The sequence below is a fragment of the Panthera uncia genome (genome assembly GCF_023721935.1).
Source record: "Panthera uncia isolate 11264 chromosome B2 unlocalized genomic scaffold, Puncia_PCG_1.0 HiC_scaffold_24, whole genome shotgun sequence".
Classification (NCBI taxonomy): domain Eukaryota; kingdom Metazoa; phylum Chordata; class Mammalia; order Carnivora; family Felidae; genus Panthera; species Panthera uncia.
The window spans coordinates 12,051,580-12,067,144 of NW_026057580.1; the positions used below are offsets into that span (position 1 = coordinate 12,051,580).

General features: G+C 42.9%; 1 protein-coding gene across 1 annotated transcript in view; it reads right to left on the minus strand.

Annotated features, from left to right (window-relative positions):
* Positions 1-15,565, minus strand: part of XPO5 (exportin 5) — a 48,898-nt gene that overhangs the window by 5,205 nt on the left and 28,128 nt on the right. Inside the window, exons 20-25 of the mRNA XM_049653746.1 lie at positions 14,933-15,114; positions 5,254-5,354; positions 3,382-3,478; positions 1,764-1,914; positions 1,031-1,114; positions 428-474 (exon numbers count right to left, since the gene is read on the minus strand). Coding sequence (XP_049509703.1) covers positions 428-474; positions 1,031-1,114; positions 1,764-1,914; positions 3,382-3,478; positions 5,254-5,354; positions 14,933-15,114 — 662 coding nt within the window. The remainder of the gene's footprint in view (positions 1-427; positions 475-1,030; positions 1,115-1,763; positions 1,915-3,381; positions 3,479-5,253; positions 5,355-14,932; positions 15,115-15,565) is intronic.

A 15,565-nucleotide genomic window follows, 5' to 3' on the forward strand; every position in this document is an offset into this window, starting at 1 on the left:
TTCCATGGGAGTGCAAAAGGGAAGGTCAAGGAAAACAGTGACCTTAACCAGACCCTCTGTGCTCATTTCCTTCTCCTGGCTCCCTTTGGTCTACATTTCACACAAATGTTGGGAACGGACAGCAATGATCCACTGAGGAAGACGTTATTATTTGACAATATCCAGTTGGATAGAGGTCCTGGATCAAAATCCAAAGTGGATAAGGATGTCTCAGTATCCTCCTAAGGCAGCTGAGGATGCCCCCTATGAAGACTTGACCTGAGTATGCCTAATGGTCACAGACAAGCCATCTACCATCCAGGCTGAGGATGACCATAACCTAGTGCTTTCTAGCCTTGAATGGCAGAACTTCCCCTTCCCACCGTCTCTCATCTCCCACCCCAAAGCTGGCTGCCAGTACTTCCACAGGAGGAGAGATGTTCCTTACCACAGCAGGCTCCTCTGGTTGATGACGTGCCATTTTTGGGAAAGCCTCTGGGAAAACAAAAGGGAAATAAATGGCAGTAGTGGTGAGGAGGTTGGAACACACAATATCTAAGTCCACTTCATGATTAGAATTAGCCAAGGATGATCCTAGATCTCAATGACAGAGCCCTGGGAGACCCCATAAGGTAAACAAAGTGATGAGGACAGTGTACGAAACACTTCTTTGCTTCAAAAGGATCAACAATACTATAGAATTCCCAGGTCTCTCTGGACACATCTGTTCTCCACCCAGCTGGTCCTCCTGCTTAATTCCACCATCAGGGAAACAGACCCAGGGGAAGCACTCCCCTGACCACCTCTCCTCAGTTAATAGGAGGTCAGGAGCAGAAGTGGAGTCTGCAGGTCTTCAAGGGCAACCAAACCAGTTTAGTTCTCGGGGGTGCTCAATCCACTGCAGCAAGGAAAAGTCTGCTGGAGTGGGACAGCTGTGTGGCTATCTGGACAGAGCCAGGAAATACTTTCAGGAACTCCTGACTTGCAAGACTCATGAGAGGCCAACCTGCCCAAGAGGGCTCTTTGCTATCCTTTCTGACCGATCTCTTACCATGTGGAGGTAGGTGAAAAGAGGTCCAAGGATTGGAGACACCAGGGCTTCATAGTGCTCTGGGGGACAGAAGAGCACCAGAGGCTTCACAAAGACCCATGCCGCGGCAGGTTAAGAAGTTTTAGAACATGAGCACATACCCCTCCCATTCCAAGGCATCCCCTCACCTGCCAGGCTGGAAACCTGCCAGGCAGCAGGCTATGCCCTCGGGCAGAGTCAACCCCCAAAGGACCTGCAAGATGCCATGGACATTCTGTCTTAACAGGCAAAACTCTTCAAGCTCTTTTCCAGAAATCCCAGGCTGCCCATTATGGGCACTTATTTGCCTGGAAGGAAAAAAGAAGAGGGACACCTTCATAATAAACTCTCTTTTACCATTCTCCTTGTAACTTCTGGGAAGAGAGATACTCTCGAAAACAGAAAAGAGTCCAAATGAGAATGAAGTATGAGGAGGCACCTGACAGGATACAGAAAAGAGATAAAAGCTTTTATCTTTCACATTTCCAAGAAGTGGGATGGGCAAGATCTACCCCTCAGGAGAACACTTTCAAGACCCCTGGACTGCCTTCATATTTTTCCTGCCATTTATATGAATCTTTTTTTCTGTTTAATGGGGTTATCACACACATAGATAAAGGATTCCATCTATTCCACACTGCTCAGCTCTGCCTCCTCCGGTGTCTGACAGCTGTTCCTGTCTTCAATCTTCTGGCCCTCTGGGTTATCTAGGGACTTTGGAAAGGATATGAAGCATGGGTCTGAGTCGGTAGTCGGGAATATTGTTCAAGTTGACAAAGGCCGAGCTGAGGAGCTGAGTAGCAAGGTGCTCCACGGTGTAAAAGTCCTGCTGCATGGAAGGACCTGCCTTCCCTAGGATATGGAAACTGTAAGGGAAAAACCACAGCATTTACATCCCACATTTGTTATTATTAGTTCTGAATGCCCCAGGAATTTCTAGTCTACACTTCTCAGCTAGAAAAGAAACTGCATTTACTCCTTAAGAGAACTTAAGCTTAATCAGTAACACACCCCTCACCCACCTTTAAGCTTAGACACTTGATAGATGTTTATTTATTTTGAGAGAGAGCACGAGAGCATGTGTGAGTGGGGGAGGGGCAGGGGGAAGGACGGAGGGAGGGAGGGAGGGAGGGAGGGAGGGAGAGAAAGAGAGAAAGAGAAAGAGAGAAAGAGAAAGAGAAAGAGAAAGAGAAAGAGAAAGAGAAAGAGAAAGAAAATCCCAAGCAGGCTCTGTGCTGTCAGTGCAGAGCCTGACATGGGGCTCGATCCCATGAACCATGAGATGATGACCTGAACTGAAACCAAGAGTTGGATGCTCAACTGACTGAGCCAGCCAGGTGCCCCGATGTAGCATCTTTTTAAAGACAGATGTTGGCACCCAAGAGCAACAATAGCAATCATTACTTCATAAGCAATATGGATTGTCAATGAAGATTCTCTTTTTGTTAGCTTGGCTGATTGGAGCGGTGGGTGACTAAGGACAATGCCTGGAGTGTGGTGTGCTACAGGAGGGCAAGTTACCTCCCCATCCTACAACCAGGACCCAAAGACAAAGTCCGGCTAGCTGCCTCCAGAGGCAGCCTGGGTGGCACAGTCAGTCAAGTGTCCGAGTCTTGATTTCAGCTCAGGTCATGATCTCACCGTTTTTGAGATCGAGCCCTGAGCTGGGCTCTGCACTTATAGTGTGGAACCTCCTTGGGGTTCTCTCCCTCTCTCTGTCCCTCCCCTGCTCATGCTCTCACAAAAAAAAGCAGCTATGAGTAGTGAGGGCTCTGAGAAAATGCATCACCACTCACTGTATCTTATACTGTGGTCTCATCATTTTAGGCACTGGAAGCAGACAAGTTAGGCATAAAATCTCACTCAAGTCATGGCTAGGACTGAGGCACTATGACAATTATAAAAAAGCATACACATGAAAGCCAGCCAGTTCATTTTGGTGTGGCACTACAATCACTGGTCTCCTGTCAAATTCTTGCTTCATCTTACCTGTACACTAGAATTCTACATCGAAAGTCCTATCCATGACATTCCTTTACTATGCATGTCTAAACAGAAAATATGGAGGGGCGCCTGGGTGGCTCGGTTGGTTAAGTGTCCAACTTCGGCTCAGGTAATGATCTCACTTGTTTGTGAATTTGGGCCCCGCATCGGGCTCTGTGCTGACAGCTCGGAGCCTAGAGCCTGCTTTGGATTCTTGTCACCTTCTCTCTCTGCCCCTCCCCCTCTCACACTCTGTCTGTCTCTCTCTCTCAAAAATAAACATTAAAAATTTTAAAAAGAAATAAAAAGAAATAAAAAGAAAATATGGGGAGATAGCGTCAGTTCCTTACCAGTTTTCATAGAGGGTGCAGAAGAAACGCTGCATTCTTTCCAAGACCGTTTTGTAGACAGGAGAGTCATTCAGTTCCAAGAGGGGCTGAGGTAATCCTATGGAGAAAGATGGGTCAGGAACATGCTGTTCTGCTGCCAAGGGTCTTACCTGCCAACACCCTACAGCAGGCAGATATGGTTTGGAAGTGGGGGTGAGAAGTGCTGTAAACGCAAAACAGCTGGCCGAGTCTTCTACCAGCTGGAGGTGCTAAGAGCTTCCCTCAAAGTGACTGTTACAACACTGTTTTGGTGGGGAAAGGTGGAAACTATTTAAGTATGCAGGACTTCAGACTAGACCTGGGCACTCCAACTTTTGCTGGGGGGTTTCTCCAGATGGGACTTATACCAAAACACACAATGACAGCTCAAAATGATCTCTCCAAAAGCACTGGGAATGCCCTCTTCCCTTTTTCAGTTGTGGAACCTCTTTTTCAAGCAACATTTTAAGCAAAAGCCCAAGATATATAGCAGATCAAAATGATCTGATCATGAAACTAATGAAACCCAAAATGAAAACTAATCATAGTATAATTTAAGAGTTCTATAAGATCCAAAAGATCTATACATCCCATCAGAGACAGTTTTATATTTCAAGTCTTGCTCATGGCTGGAAGCTGCTAGAGGGGAACTGTTTGTCCATTCTAGTATGTTTTGGGTCACCATCTATTTCTACAACAGGAATTCCTGGCTTAGTTTGAATGGCTGAATGGAGGCGAGGGTAATGGGTGGTAAAGCGACAGCTACTTTTTAAATTGATTGCAAGATATTTCTTGGAAGTTCTTCTTCTTTTTTCCCCCTGTAATGTGGACCTTAATGCAGTGGTGCTACAGGAAATGGTCCAGGACCATGTAGGCCGAGGCAGACACAAGTTCCGGAAAGGCAAACTAACACCCTTCCTTTCATGAATGTCACAGCTGGGGAATGCTCACTGCTTAATCACAACTAGGCCCAGGCAGAGGTTATGGCTGGGAATGAAGAGATACCGTGGGGACTGTGATGGTGAGCCAGCATGAAGCTTTAGAAATGGGCACACGGTTTATTTAGACAACTCTGGATGTCTCTGGCTCTAACTTCTAACCACTGCCTTGCTCTCTATTCCAGCCACATGAGTCACCATTCTCTATTCCCTAGACATACCAAGCTCTTTCCTACATGCCTCAGGATCTTCTACCTGCCATTCTGCTTGCCCACAATGCTCAACATCTTCTCTTGCCCCCCAGCCTGATGAGATCTTTCCTACTCCTCCTTCAAGTCTCCACTAGGAGGTAGTCTTCTGATTCCTCTCCAACACTGGGTGAGGTCTCCCAATAAACACATGGCCACTTTCCTTTACAGCACATGTCACATGATTGCACAGTTATCTGCTAATGGGAAGAATGAGTTAAAGCAACATTCGAATCAAGGTAACAAATGGGAAACATGGTTTAGGATCTATTCCTTTGAAATTTTTGGTAACACATAATATTTTGCTAATTAAAGCAATTTGAACTTAACCATTTTAACGCCTTTTTTCTTCACATATGAAAGCAGGAAAGTATGCTAATATCCTTCATGGCAGAAAACCGTGGTTTATTTATAATCTAAAGGCTCTGACACATGCCACTACACAGGGTTAACACAGGGGAGAAACAGCCTCCAAAGACCTCTATACCCTAAGATAATGAAGTAAACGCACTTGTTCCTAGAGACCCTGTAGGAACTCCATGACAAAAACAGTCAAGTAGTGCTAGGTGAGAAGGAGGTGATGACACACAGCACACTGAAGCTGCCTGAGGAGTCCGTGAGAGATAAGGCAAACTTCAAGACAAGAAAAAAAAAGTTAGATTTCTTACCCAAAATAGCAGATTTTTCCGCTTCAAGCATATCCAGAGCCTTTGTGAAAGGCTCTGCCATCTTGGCTAGCATTTCTGGTGCATATAAAGTATTGTGAGTTCTGCAAGAAACAAGGATACTATGTGAACTTTTCCTAGTCTGCTGCAGAAGGAAAGAATGGGTTTCACCTTGTAATTCAGGTGAAATACTTTACATAGACAAGATCTCCCTGTCAACACTGCTCCCTGCAGGGAAAAGAAAATAGGGTATAAACATTTATTTTTTATAAATTTTTTTTTTTCAACGTTTTTTATTTATTTTTGGGACAGAGAGAGACAGAGCATGAACGGGGGAGGGTCAGAGAGAGAGGGAGACACAGAATCAGAAACAGGCTCCAGGCTCCGAGCCATCAGCCCAGAGCCTGACGCGGGGCTCGAACTCACGGACCGCGAGATCGTGACCTGGCTGAAGCCGGACGCTTAACCGACTGCGCCACCCAGGCGCCCCTAGGGTATAAACATTTAAATGTTTCCCTGGAAACAGGAATAGAGTATTTGGTTGTATAGTATTCAACACCTAGAAGCAATCAAGACGAGAAGCAAATCCTACAGACAGCTGGATGGCATCACAGTCTAAAGCCAGAAAGGGAAATTCTTTTAATCCTGAGACAATTGCCTAAACACTCCCAATTTGCAGACTGCAGGTGACATAGGATGAAATGTCAGAGGCACTGTGTTTTTATAGGCAGGAACACAGAGAAGGTAATAAAATGCCCCTACTTTTCAGATATTTGGGTCTCACTCTAAGAGCATGGACCCTAGAATGCTCTGATAGTTGTTTCTGCCTCCTCAAAGAAGAGTCACAGTTCCCAACATGAGACCAAAATGACTCACCGGAGCACTCACTGGCTGTGCATGGCTAGGGAGCAATGACCATAGGCCCGAGCTACCTGCCATCCACAGATGTCAGCCCTCTTGCCCATAACCAACGGCACCACTGAACCATCTACAGCCGGAGAGCATATCTACTTATTTTTCTTCTAAAAGTTAATTATAAAAACATTTCAAACAGAGAGAAAATTACATAAGAGACACCATCAGGATTAAATATTTAAGCAGCACACCGACCAGATCATTTTAGACCATGCTTATTTAAGTTAAAAAAATGCTCAGCACTGTTTTCTTTTCCAGTTTTATTTAAGTAACCTCTGCACCCAACATGGGGCTCAAACTCATGACCCTGAGATCAAGAGTCGCATGCTCTTCTGAGCCAGCCAGGTACCCTCAACATTGTACATCTAATCATTTACACTCAGTACAATCATTTAAACTTTTAGAATACCAATTAATTCCAGTATGTCTCCCCTGAGAGCTAGTAAGTTTGTCTCCATTTCTAGCAATGAGCTTTTCTGCAGAGGTATCCTTGGGTACGTGTGCGAGAGTCTGTTATGTCTCTATGGTGGACACAGACAGGTAGAATCACTGGATACTGGTGCTTTGCAACTCATGGGTTGCAGATACCTTCTCCCGGTCTGTGGCTGATTTGCTTACATTGATATTTCCAGTAGGCTTTATGCCCCCCGTTTTTCCCATTTTGGTAAAATACATATAAAATTGAGCATTTTTAAAAAACATTTTTATTTTTAAGTAATCTCTACACTCAACGTGGGGCTTGAATTTAGAACCGTGAGATTAAGAGTTGCATGCTCTACCAACTGAGTCAGTCAGGCACCCCCAAATTTATCATTTTTAAGCATACAGTTCAGTGGTGCTACATACACTCATACTGTTGTGCAACCTTCACCACCCCCCTCCCCCCATTTTTGGCTTATAAAACTGAAACTCTGTACCTACTAAACAATATCTCCCCATTCCTCTCTCCCCCAGCTCCTGGCAACCACTATACTGTCTTTATGATTCTGACCATACTAAGCATCTTGTATAACTGGAACCATATAGGATCTGTCCTTTTGTGACTGGTTTATTTCACTTAGCACAATGTCCTCAAGGTTCATTAATGTTGTAGCATATTGAAGAATTTCCTTCCGTTTAAAAGCTGAATGATACTCTATGGCACCTAATCTATCACATTCATCCTCTGATGGACACTTGGGTTGCTTCCACATTTTTTAAAAAAGATTTTATTTTTAAGTAATCTCTACACCCAATGTGGGGCTCGAACTTACAACCCCGATATCAAGAGTCACATGCTCTACTGACTGAGCCAGCCGGGGCACTCCTGCTTCCACGTTTTAGCTAGAGTGAATAGTCCTGCTATGAATTTGAGTATATAAATACCTCTTTGAGACCCTGCTTTCAATTCTTTTGAAAACTCACAAATGGAATTGTTGGATCATATAGCATTTTTTTTTCTTTTTTTTTGAGGAACTGTTCAACTCTTTTCTGCAGCAGCTGTACCATTTTATATACCCACCAACGCTGTACTCCCACGATTCATATTACTTTGAGTGACCACAGGTTCTTTAGGTTGTTCCTTTTCCCTTAATCTTTTTTTTTCATTTTCAGCCTCATTAATTTCCATTGTCCTATCTGCACTTCTTTAAAAAAATTATTTTAGTAATCTCTACACCCAATATGGGACTTGAACTCATGACCCTGAGGTCAATAGTCACATGCTCCTCTGACTGAGCCAGCCAGGCAGCCCTGCACTCTGCTGTTGAAATCCGCCTTTGAATCTCTCTAGTGAATTTTTCATTTCAGTTACTGTACTTCTCAGCTCTAGCATTTTTTTGCTTCCTTTTAGGTTTTGTTTCTTTATTGATGTTACCATTTTGTTCACACATTATTTCTTTCTCCACATCTTTCTCTAATTCTTTGAGCATCTTTAAGACAGCTGTTTTATTTTCTTAATTAAATTTTTTTTTAATCTTTATTTATTTTTGAAAGAGAGAGAGAGAGAGAGCATAAATGGGGAAGGGGGAAGGAGATGCAGAATCTGAAGCAGGCACCAGGCTCTGAGCTGTCAGCAAAGAGCCCAACGTGGGGCTCGAACCCATGAACTATGAGATCATGACCTGAGCCGAAGTCGGACACTCAACCGACCAAGCCACCCAGGCGCCCCAAGACAGCTGTTTTAAAGTCTTTGTCCAGTAGATCTCCCATTAGATCTTCTTCAGAGACGGATTCTGTTAATTTATTTTCTCCCCTGAATGGGTCATATTTTCCTGTTTCTTTGCATGCCTTCTGATTTTTGGCTGAACACCAGACATTTGGGTCTAATGTTGTGGTTAATTCTGAAAATCATATTCTTCTCCTTCCCCATCCTGTTGTTTGATTGTTGTAGGCTATCTCTGTGCCAAAGATCCACTGAGGTATTAACTTAATGGTTTTTCAGGTCTTTTCTGAGCCTTTCCCTGGTCATGCATGACCACTTTTTAATTTTCCCCATATATGCAGTTTAGAATGCCCTAATCTTTAAAGTGTGGCTCACAAAAAGGAAAGGCAAAAAACGAAGGGGGGGAGGGACTGGCCCTTTAAATCTCCTCAATGTTACTTCAGTAGGAAGGGAAGAGGCTTACAACAATGGGAAAAGGTACAATAACCACTGCCAACTTCTGTATCTGCACCTCTGTGATCAGAAGTAGCAATCAGTGATCAGAGCACAGATCTCTAATATTTAGGGAGCTAGATCCATTTTGCTCACCCTGGCTCTGCAAGCTGTGTACAAACTGTTCCAGAAACACCAGCTGCCTGTCAAAGGGCTGGGGTCTGGGTAGCTGCTACTGTGCTAGGAGCTGATATTGATTGAAATTACCACAATTTACTGTTCAAATCTTCCCCTGGAAGGTGCAAGCCTTCAAGATTCCAGAGTTCCAAAATCAACACAGATTCTGCCAATACAACTGTTCTCTAGATGGGGTGACAGATTCCTGGTGCTTCCTACTCTGTCATCTTCCTGGGCTTTAGTTTTTTTGTTGCTGTTGTTGATTTATTTATTTTGAGAGAGAGAAAGTGAGAACACGAGTGGGGGAGGGGCAGAAAGAGGGAGAGAGAATCCCAAGCAGGCTCCGTGCTGCCAGTGCAGAGTCCGACACAGGGCTTGAACTCACGAAACCGTGAGATCATTGACCTGAGCTGAAATCAAGAACTGGAGGTTTAACCAACTGAGCCACCCAGGCGCCCCCTCCTGGGCTTTTGTTTTAACACAAACGTACTGACCTTTACCGTGGTTTTTCTTGCATCTTGTTTAAGAAATCATTCACGGAGCAGGCAAATCTTTGACAGCCACATTAAAAAGGCTTCAGGAGCATTAGAAAGGAGCAGTTAACTCTCATGGAGAGAATGAAGGGTCAGGTAACATTGGAGTTAAAGCCTGATGACTTAATAGGCATTTGAGGCAAAGAAGAGGAAAGGTGAGGGGGAACAGCATGAGCAAAGGTAAGAGGATGGCACACTTAGAAACAAGGTGGGGGCTGATACGCATATATTACACACTAGTCTCATAGCCCTCCTCCTGTACCAAGGCAGGGGTAGAAGAAACTGCATCCTAAGTTGTGGCCTTGTGGTCATTCTTTAATTTATCTGAGCTTTCTGAGCCTGGCTGTGGCCTAGAGTCACTAAGCCATGGGCATGGATACACTAATAGCCAATTGTTGGAATTGCTGCTAAATGCAGTTGTGCCCCAAGTTTGTGCTCATTTCCTGGAATGAAGAGTAACACAAAAGACTACATTTTTCCTTTTAAAGATTTTATTTTTAAGTAATCTCTACACCCAATGTGGAGCTTGAACTCACAACCTCAAGATCAGGAATCACATGCTCCACCAAAGGAGCCAGCCAGGCGCCCTGAAAATTAATCATTTTCAAATGTATACAATTCAGTGGTATTTATGACATTCACAATGTTGTGCAATCACCAGCTCAACTTTTAAAGGTTTCACACCAGGGAACTATAGGGGCCAAGGAACTGTAGGGGCCAAGGACAGATCACATTCTTCCCCCATAACCATTAAGTAGAATAGTTACAGGGGGCCTGGGTGGCTCAGTTGGTTAAGCATCCTACTCTTGATCTTGGCTCAGGTTATGATCTCACGGTTTGTGAGATGGAGCCCTACATCAGGCTCAGTGCTGTCAGTGTGAAGCCTGCTTGGGATTCTTTCTCCCTCTGCCTTCCCCTGCACACTTGCACTAAAAATGTAGGAACAGTTAAGTAGTAGCAGGTTATCTCCATTTCTCCCTTCCCGCAACTTCTGGCAACCACCAATTTACTGTTTCTATAGATTTACCTATTCTAGATTATTTCACACAAAGGGAATTACACAATAGCGGTCTTCTGTGTCTGGCTTCTTTCACTTAGCATAATGTTTTCAAGATTCAGCTACATTATAAAATGCTAACAGTACTTCATTCCTTCTTATGGCTGAACAAAATCCCATTATGTGCACGTACAATGTTTTGTTCATCCATTCAACCACGGAAGGACATTTGAGTTGTTTCCACCAAATGGCTACCGTGATACAGTGCTGGAAGAACAATTGTCAGCAAGTATTTGTCTGCGTCAACAAGTGTTCGTTTGTGTACTTACTGGCAATTCTTTTGGGTACATACATGTGAGTGGAAATGCTAAGTCGTGTAATTCTATATTTAATTTTCTGAAAAGTTGCCAAAGTATTTTCCATAGTAGTTGAACCATTTTATGTTCCCATAGGCAATGAACAAGGGTTTCTCCTCATCCTTGTCAACACGTAGAATTTTGTTTTTTTTTTAAATTATTACTTTTTGGGGCACCTGGGTGGCTCAGTTGGTTAAGCCTCCAACTTCAGTTCAGGTCATGATCACACAGTTTGTGGGTCTGAGCCCTGCGTTGGGCTTCGTGCTAACAGCTCAGAGCCTGGAGCCTGCTTCAGATTGTGTCCCCCCCTCTCTCTCTGCTTCTCCCCCACTCACATTCTCTCTCAAAAATAAACATGAAAAAAACATTTTTTTAATTAAAAAATTATTACTTTTTATTACAACCATCCTACTGAATGTGGAATGGTAGCTCATAGTTTTGATTTGCATTTTCCTAATGTCTAATGATGATGAGCATATTTTCATGGGCTTGTTGGCCATTTGATAACTTCTTTGGAACAATGTCTGGTTTTTGCCCATTTTTTTAACGTTTTAATGTTTATTTTTATTTTTGAGAGACAGAGCATGAACGGGGGAGGGGCGGAGGGAGAGGAGGAGAGGAGGAGAGGGAGAGGAGGGGGAGAGGAGGGGGAGAGGAGGAGGAGAGGGGGAGAGGGGGAGAGGGGGAGAGGGAGAATCCAAAGCAGGCTCCAGGCTGTCAGCACAGATACTGACGCAGGGCTTGAACTCACAAACCGTGAGATCATGACCTGAGCCGAAGTCAGACGCTTAACTGACTGAGCCACCCAGGTGCCCCTCTTTTGCCCATTTTCTGATTGGGTCATCATTCTACAGGTCTTATGGCAGCACCGAATTATTTTGAGAATTAACTTTATAGTGAATTGAGACTGAGGAGTTTGAAACTGAGAAGTTTGAGTCCCCTAACTTTGTTCTTCTTTTTCAAGATTGTTTTAGCTTTCTGGGGCCCCTTGCAATTCCATATTAATCTGAAGATCCCAACTTTTCTATTTCTGCAAAAAAGGCCATTGGAATTTTAACAAGGATTGCATTGAATCTGTAGTTTGCTTTGTGTAGTTTTCTATCTTAACAAAAGTAAATCTTCCAATTCATGATTATGGGATTCCTTTCCATTTATTTAGATCATCTTTAATTTCAGGAATGTTTTGTACTGCTCAGTGGTCTCCATCTGACCCACTAGGAATGACACTGTCCAACAGAAATATGATGTAAGCCACATAAGCCAATTAAAATTTTCTAGCCAGGCAAACTTAAAAAAGCAAAAACAAGTTACATTAATTATATTTTAATTAACCCAATGCACCAAAAAAAAAAAAAAACAAAAAAAACAAAAACAAACAAAAAACAAAAAACCCATCATTTCAACATCAATACAAAAAATTATTAACAAGATATATCACATTCCTTCTTTGTACTAAGTTTTCGAAATCTGGTGTGTATTTTATACTTAAACCTTACCTCAATTCAGATTAATCACATTTCAAGTGCTCAAGAGCCAGTCTTGTGTTATAAGACTATTTGACAAGGAGTTAAAACTCAAAGCTCCAATACACAACTGGAGAGAATGTAAATGAGTACATCCCTTTAGAAAACTATCTGGTTCTAGACGTCTATAAAACCAAAAATATGCATATCTTATAAACTAAGAACTCCACTCCTACATGTAGGATTCCGTCCCAACCCAACAGAAATTATGTGTACACCAAACACATTTACTAGAATACAAACTGCAGCACCACTGCACTGTTTGTCATAATGAAATGCTGGAAACTACTGAAAAGTCAATGCTAAATGACTAAGTGACAGCATAATTACATGACAGACTACCACACCTGCAACGAGAATGAACAAACCACAACTACATGCAGTAACTTGGATGACTCTCACAAACATGTTACTGAGCAAGAGAAGCCGGACAAGAAGGCATGCATGCTTCTGACTAATAAAGCTCAGAAAACCAGGCAAAATGTTGAAAGGTAAGAATAGTGGTTACCCTTGAGGAATGGGTTAATGACCGTTTGCTAATGTTGTTTGTTGATCTGGATGCTGATCACACGGATGTGTCCGCTTTGTGAAAATTCATCTACATGCACCCATAATTCCTATCCTTTTCTTATATCTGTTTGTGCCCTTATATACTTCAAGATAAAATTTACTGAAAAAACAAGACAAAACTCTAATAGCTCCAGATGTACATGACTTAAAAGAATGGAACTGCTCCATAACCATGGTAAACACTTTTCAAAATCTCTTTTGATTGACTTTGGGATTTTTCAAAAACACTGAACTCTTAGAAAAGTATAGGGACAACCATACTATTGAGGTCTCGCCAAAACAGAAACAAACCATCTTTCCAAGTCCACATGGCCTCCACTCCAAGTCCAAGTTCCACATGGCCTCCAGCCACAAGCCTAGAAAGGCCCAGTTGATGTGTGTGTTGCTACCCGGCCTCATCACTTTCAGTTTTCTCCAAGCTACAGAAGAACCTTTTGGTTTTAAAAACATCAATATGGGAAAAAAAACTTTCTTTGATTAAGTATTTTACTACATTCTCAGTATGCATGCCCACTTCTTTATTGAAATCTTTCTTCTTTTTGAAATCAGAACAAAATACTGCCTATTTCCACAGACATATCCCCAGTGACCACTCTTTCAGATACTCCAGCTCTCCAATTTGGTCAACATTAAGACCTTTGATTCTTAAGCTGATGATCTAGGGAGTATGCTTCTAGGGCAGCGTCCCAAAGACATGAGTAATTTGGCTCGCCCAGTTGAGATGCTGCTCTTCCCACCGAGTAAGAGGCCAAAAGCACTGGAACGGAGCTCTAACCTACATATAACTCAGAAATACTATAAAATATAAAAAAGGAATCAAACTTTGCCTTGGCCAGTAAGAACTAAATTCTAGCTATAACCTACTTTTCACTGTCGAATGTCCCTGAATCATCAAATATACCTCAGGTAACCAACAAGCCTAGGCTTGGCCTACTTCCACTTTACACTAGGCTCCTATGATTTGTAACAGTGACTCTGAACCTTTAGTGTATGCACAAACCACCTGGGGATCTTGTTAAAAAACAGATTCAGATTTAATACTAGAGTGGGGCCCCAATTCTGTATTTCAGACAAGTTCTCAGGTGACACTAATGCTGCTGGTCTGAGGAGGAACATGCATCATGCTTTCCTCTGCCACGTTTAGCCACTGCATGTTTGGTCCATTTGAGAGTCATTATTCATAAATTCAGATGAGCTCATTTGAATACCACCCAGAAGGACTACTAGAGAAAGCAACTGTCCTGCTTCCAACAATTTGTTTAGTGACAAAAATCTGGACAAATAAAACCTAAAGTAAAAAGCAGGGATAAAGCATAAAGAAGTCGGGGTGCCTGGGTGGCTCAGTAGGTTAAGCGTCCGACTTTGGCTCAGGTCATGATCTCGCCGTTCCGGAGTTCAGGCCCCATGTCCAGCTCTGTGCTGACAGTTCAGAGCCTGGAGCCTGTTTCAGAGTCTGTGTTTCCCTCTCTCTCTCTGAACCCCCTCCCCCACTGCTCACGTTCTCTCTCTCTTAAAAATAAATAAACATTAAAAAAAAATTAAAGGGGCACCTGGGTGGCTCAGTCGGTTAAGCGTCCAACTTCGGCTCAGGTCATAATCTCATAGTTAATGAGTTCGAGCCCTGTGCACTGGGCTTTGTACTGACAGCTCAGAGCCTGGAGCCTGCTTCAGATTCTGTGTCTCCCTCACTCTCTCTGCCCCTCCCCTGCTTGTACTCTGTCTCTCTCTCAAAAATAATAAACATTAAAAAAATTTTTTTTTTAAAAAGTATAAAGGAATAGAGGAACACAGAAGAAAGGCTCAAAATGAGAAAAGCCATTTTGGGATTAGGTTCCACGTGTTCACTTGGACAGCAACACTTAAGCAAGCGAGAGCTAGAATTATTTTTAAAAAGAGACCCCAATCTAGAGAGAAAGAAGACCTAATCCCCCATTTACTACCACCATGATCTGAAGAAATGTAAGGAGATTACACTTCTGAGATTCTTAAGGTAAAAGAAACCCACCAACAACAGAAAAACTATTATTCCAACTCACCTTATAAGGGCAAGCAAATTGTCCAGAAGTTTCAGAATCTGTTCTGTGCAAGGGTTACGGAAGATTGGATTGCCACTGGGTGTATAACCCACGACGAATCCCCCAGCTTTGGCCTCTTCTAGGTCAGTGGGCCAGCAAGTTCGCTTCACAACACCCAGAATACTATATACACAAAAGCTCATCTATAGAAAAACATAAAACAAAAGATACCCATAAAGAGCAAGAAAAACCACAAGTGTTATTATCCGTATGCAATGTTATGGCAAACGTGATACAGAAGCCGGAGAGAAGGAAAGGAGCCCCATTTATTTAAATAAATTCCTGTCCCTTCTTTTAAGGTCAATCTAAGAGGGATCCTTTCATTGCCATCTTTAGGACCAGTGGTAGGCTCTAGAAGTTTCCTTTACATGAGGTTGTCCTTCCAGAGGCTCTTGTAGGATCCCAATTAGAAGGTGGCCCGGACATGCTTCACAACCAAGTGTTTAGACTGCCAACATTTCGTCTTGTTTTGGCTGACCTTGCACCCCACCCACCCTCCATCTTGGGCCCTCACAGCTTTTGCTCTAATCCTCACTCATGGCACTCTCAACCAACCTACTACTTGCCAGGTTAAGTAGAATTCTGCCATATTGG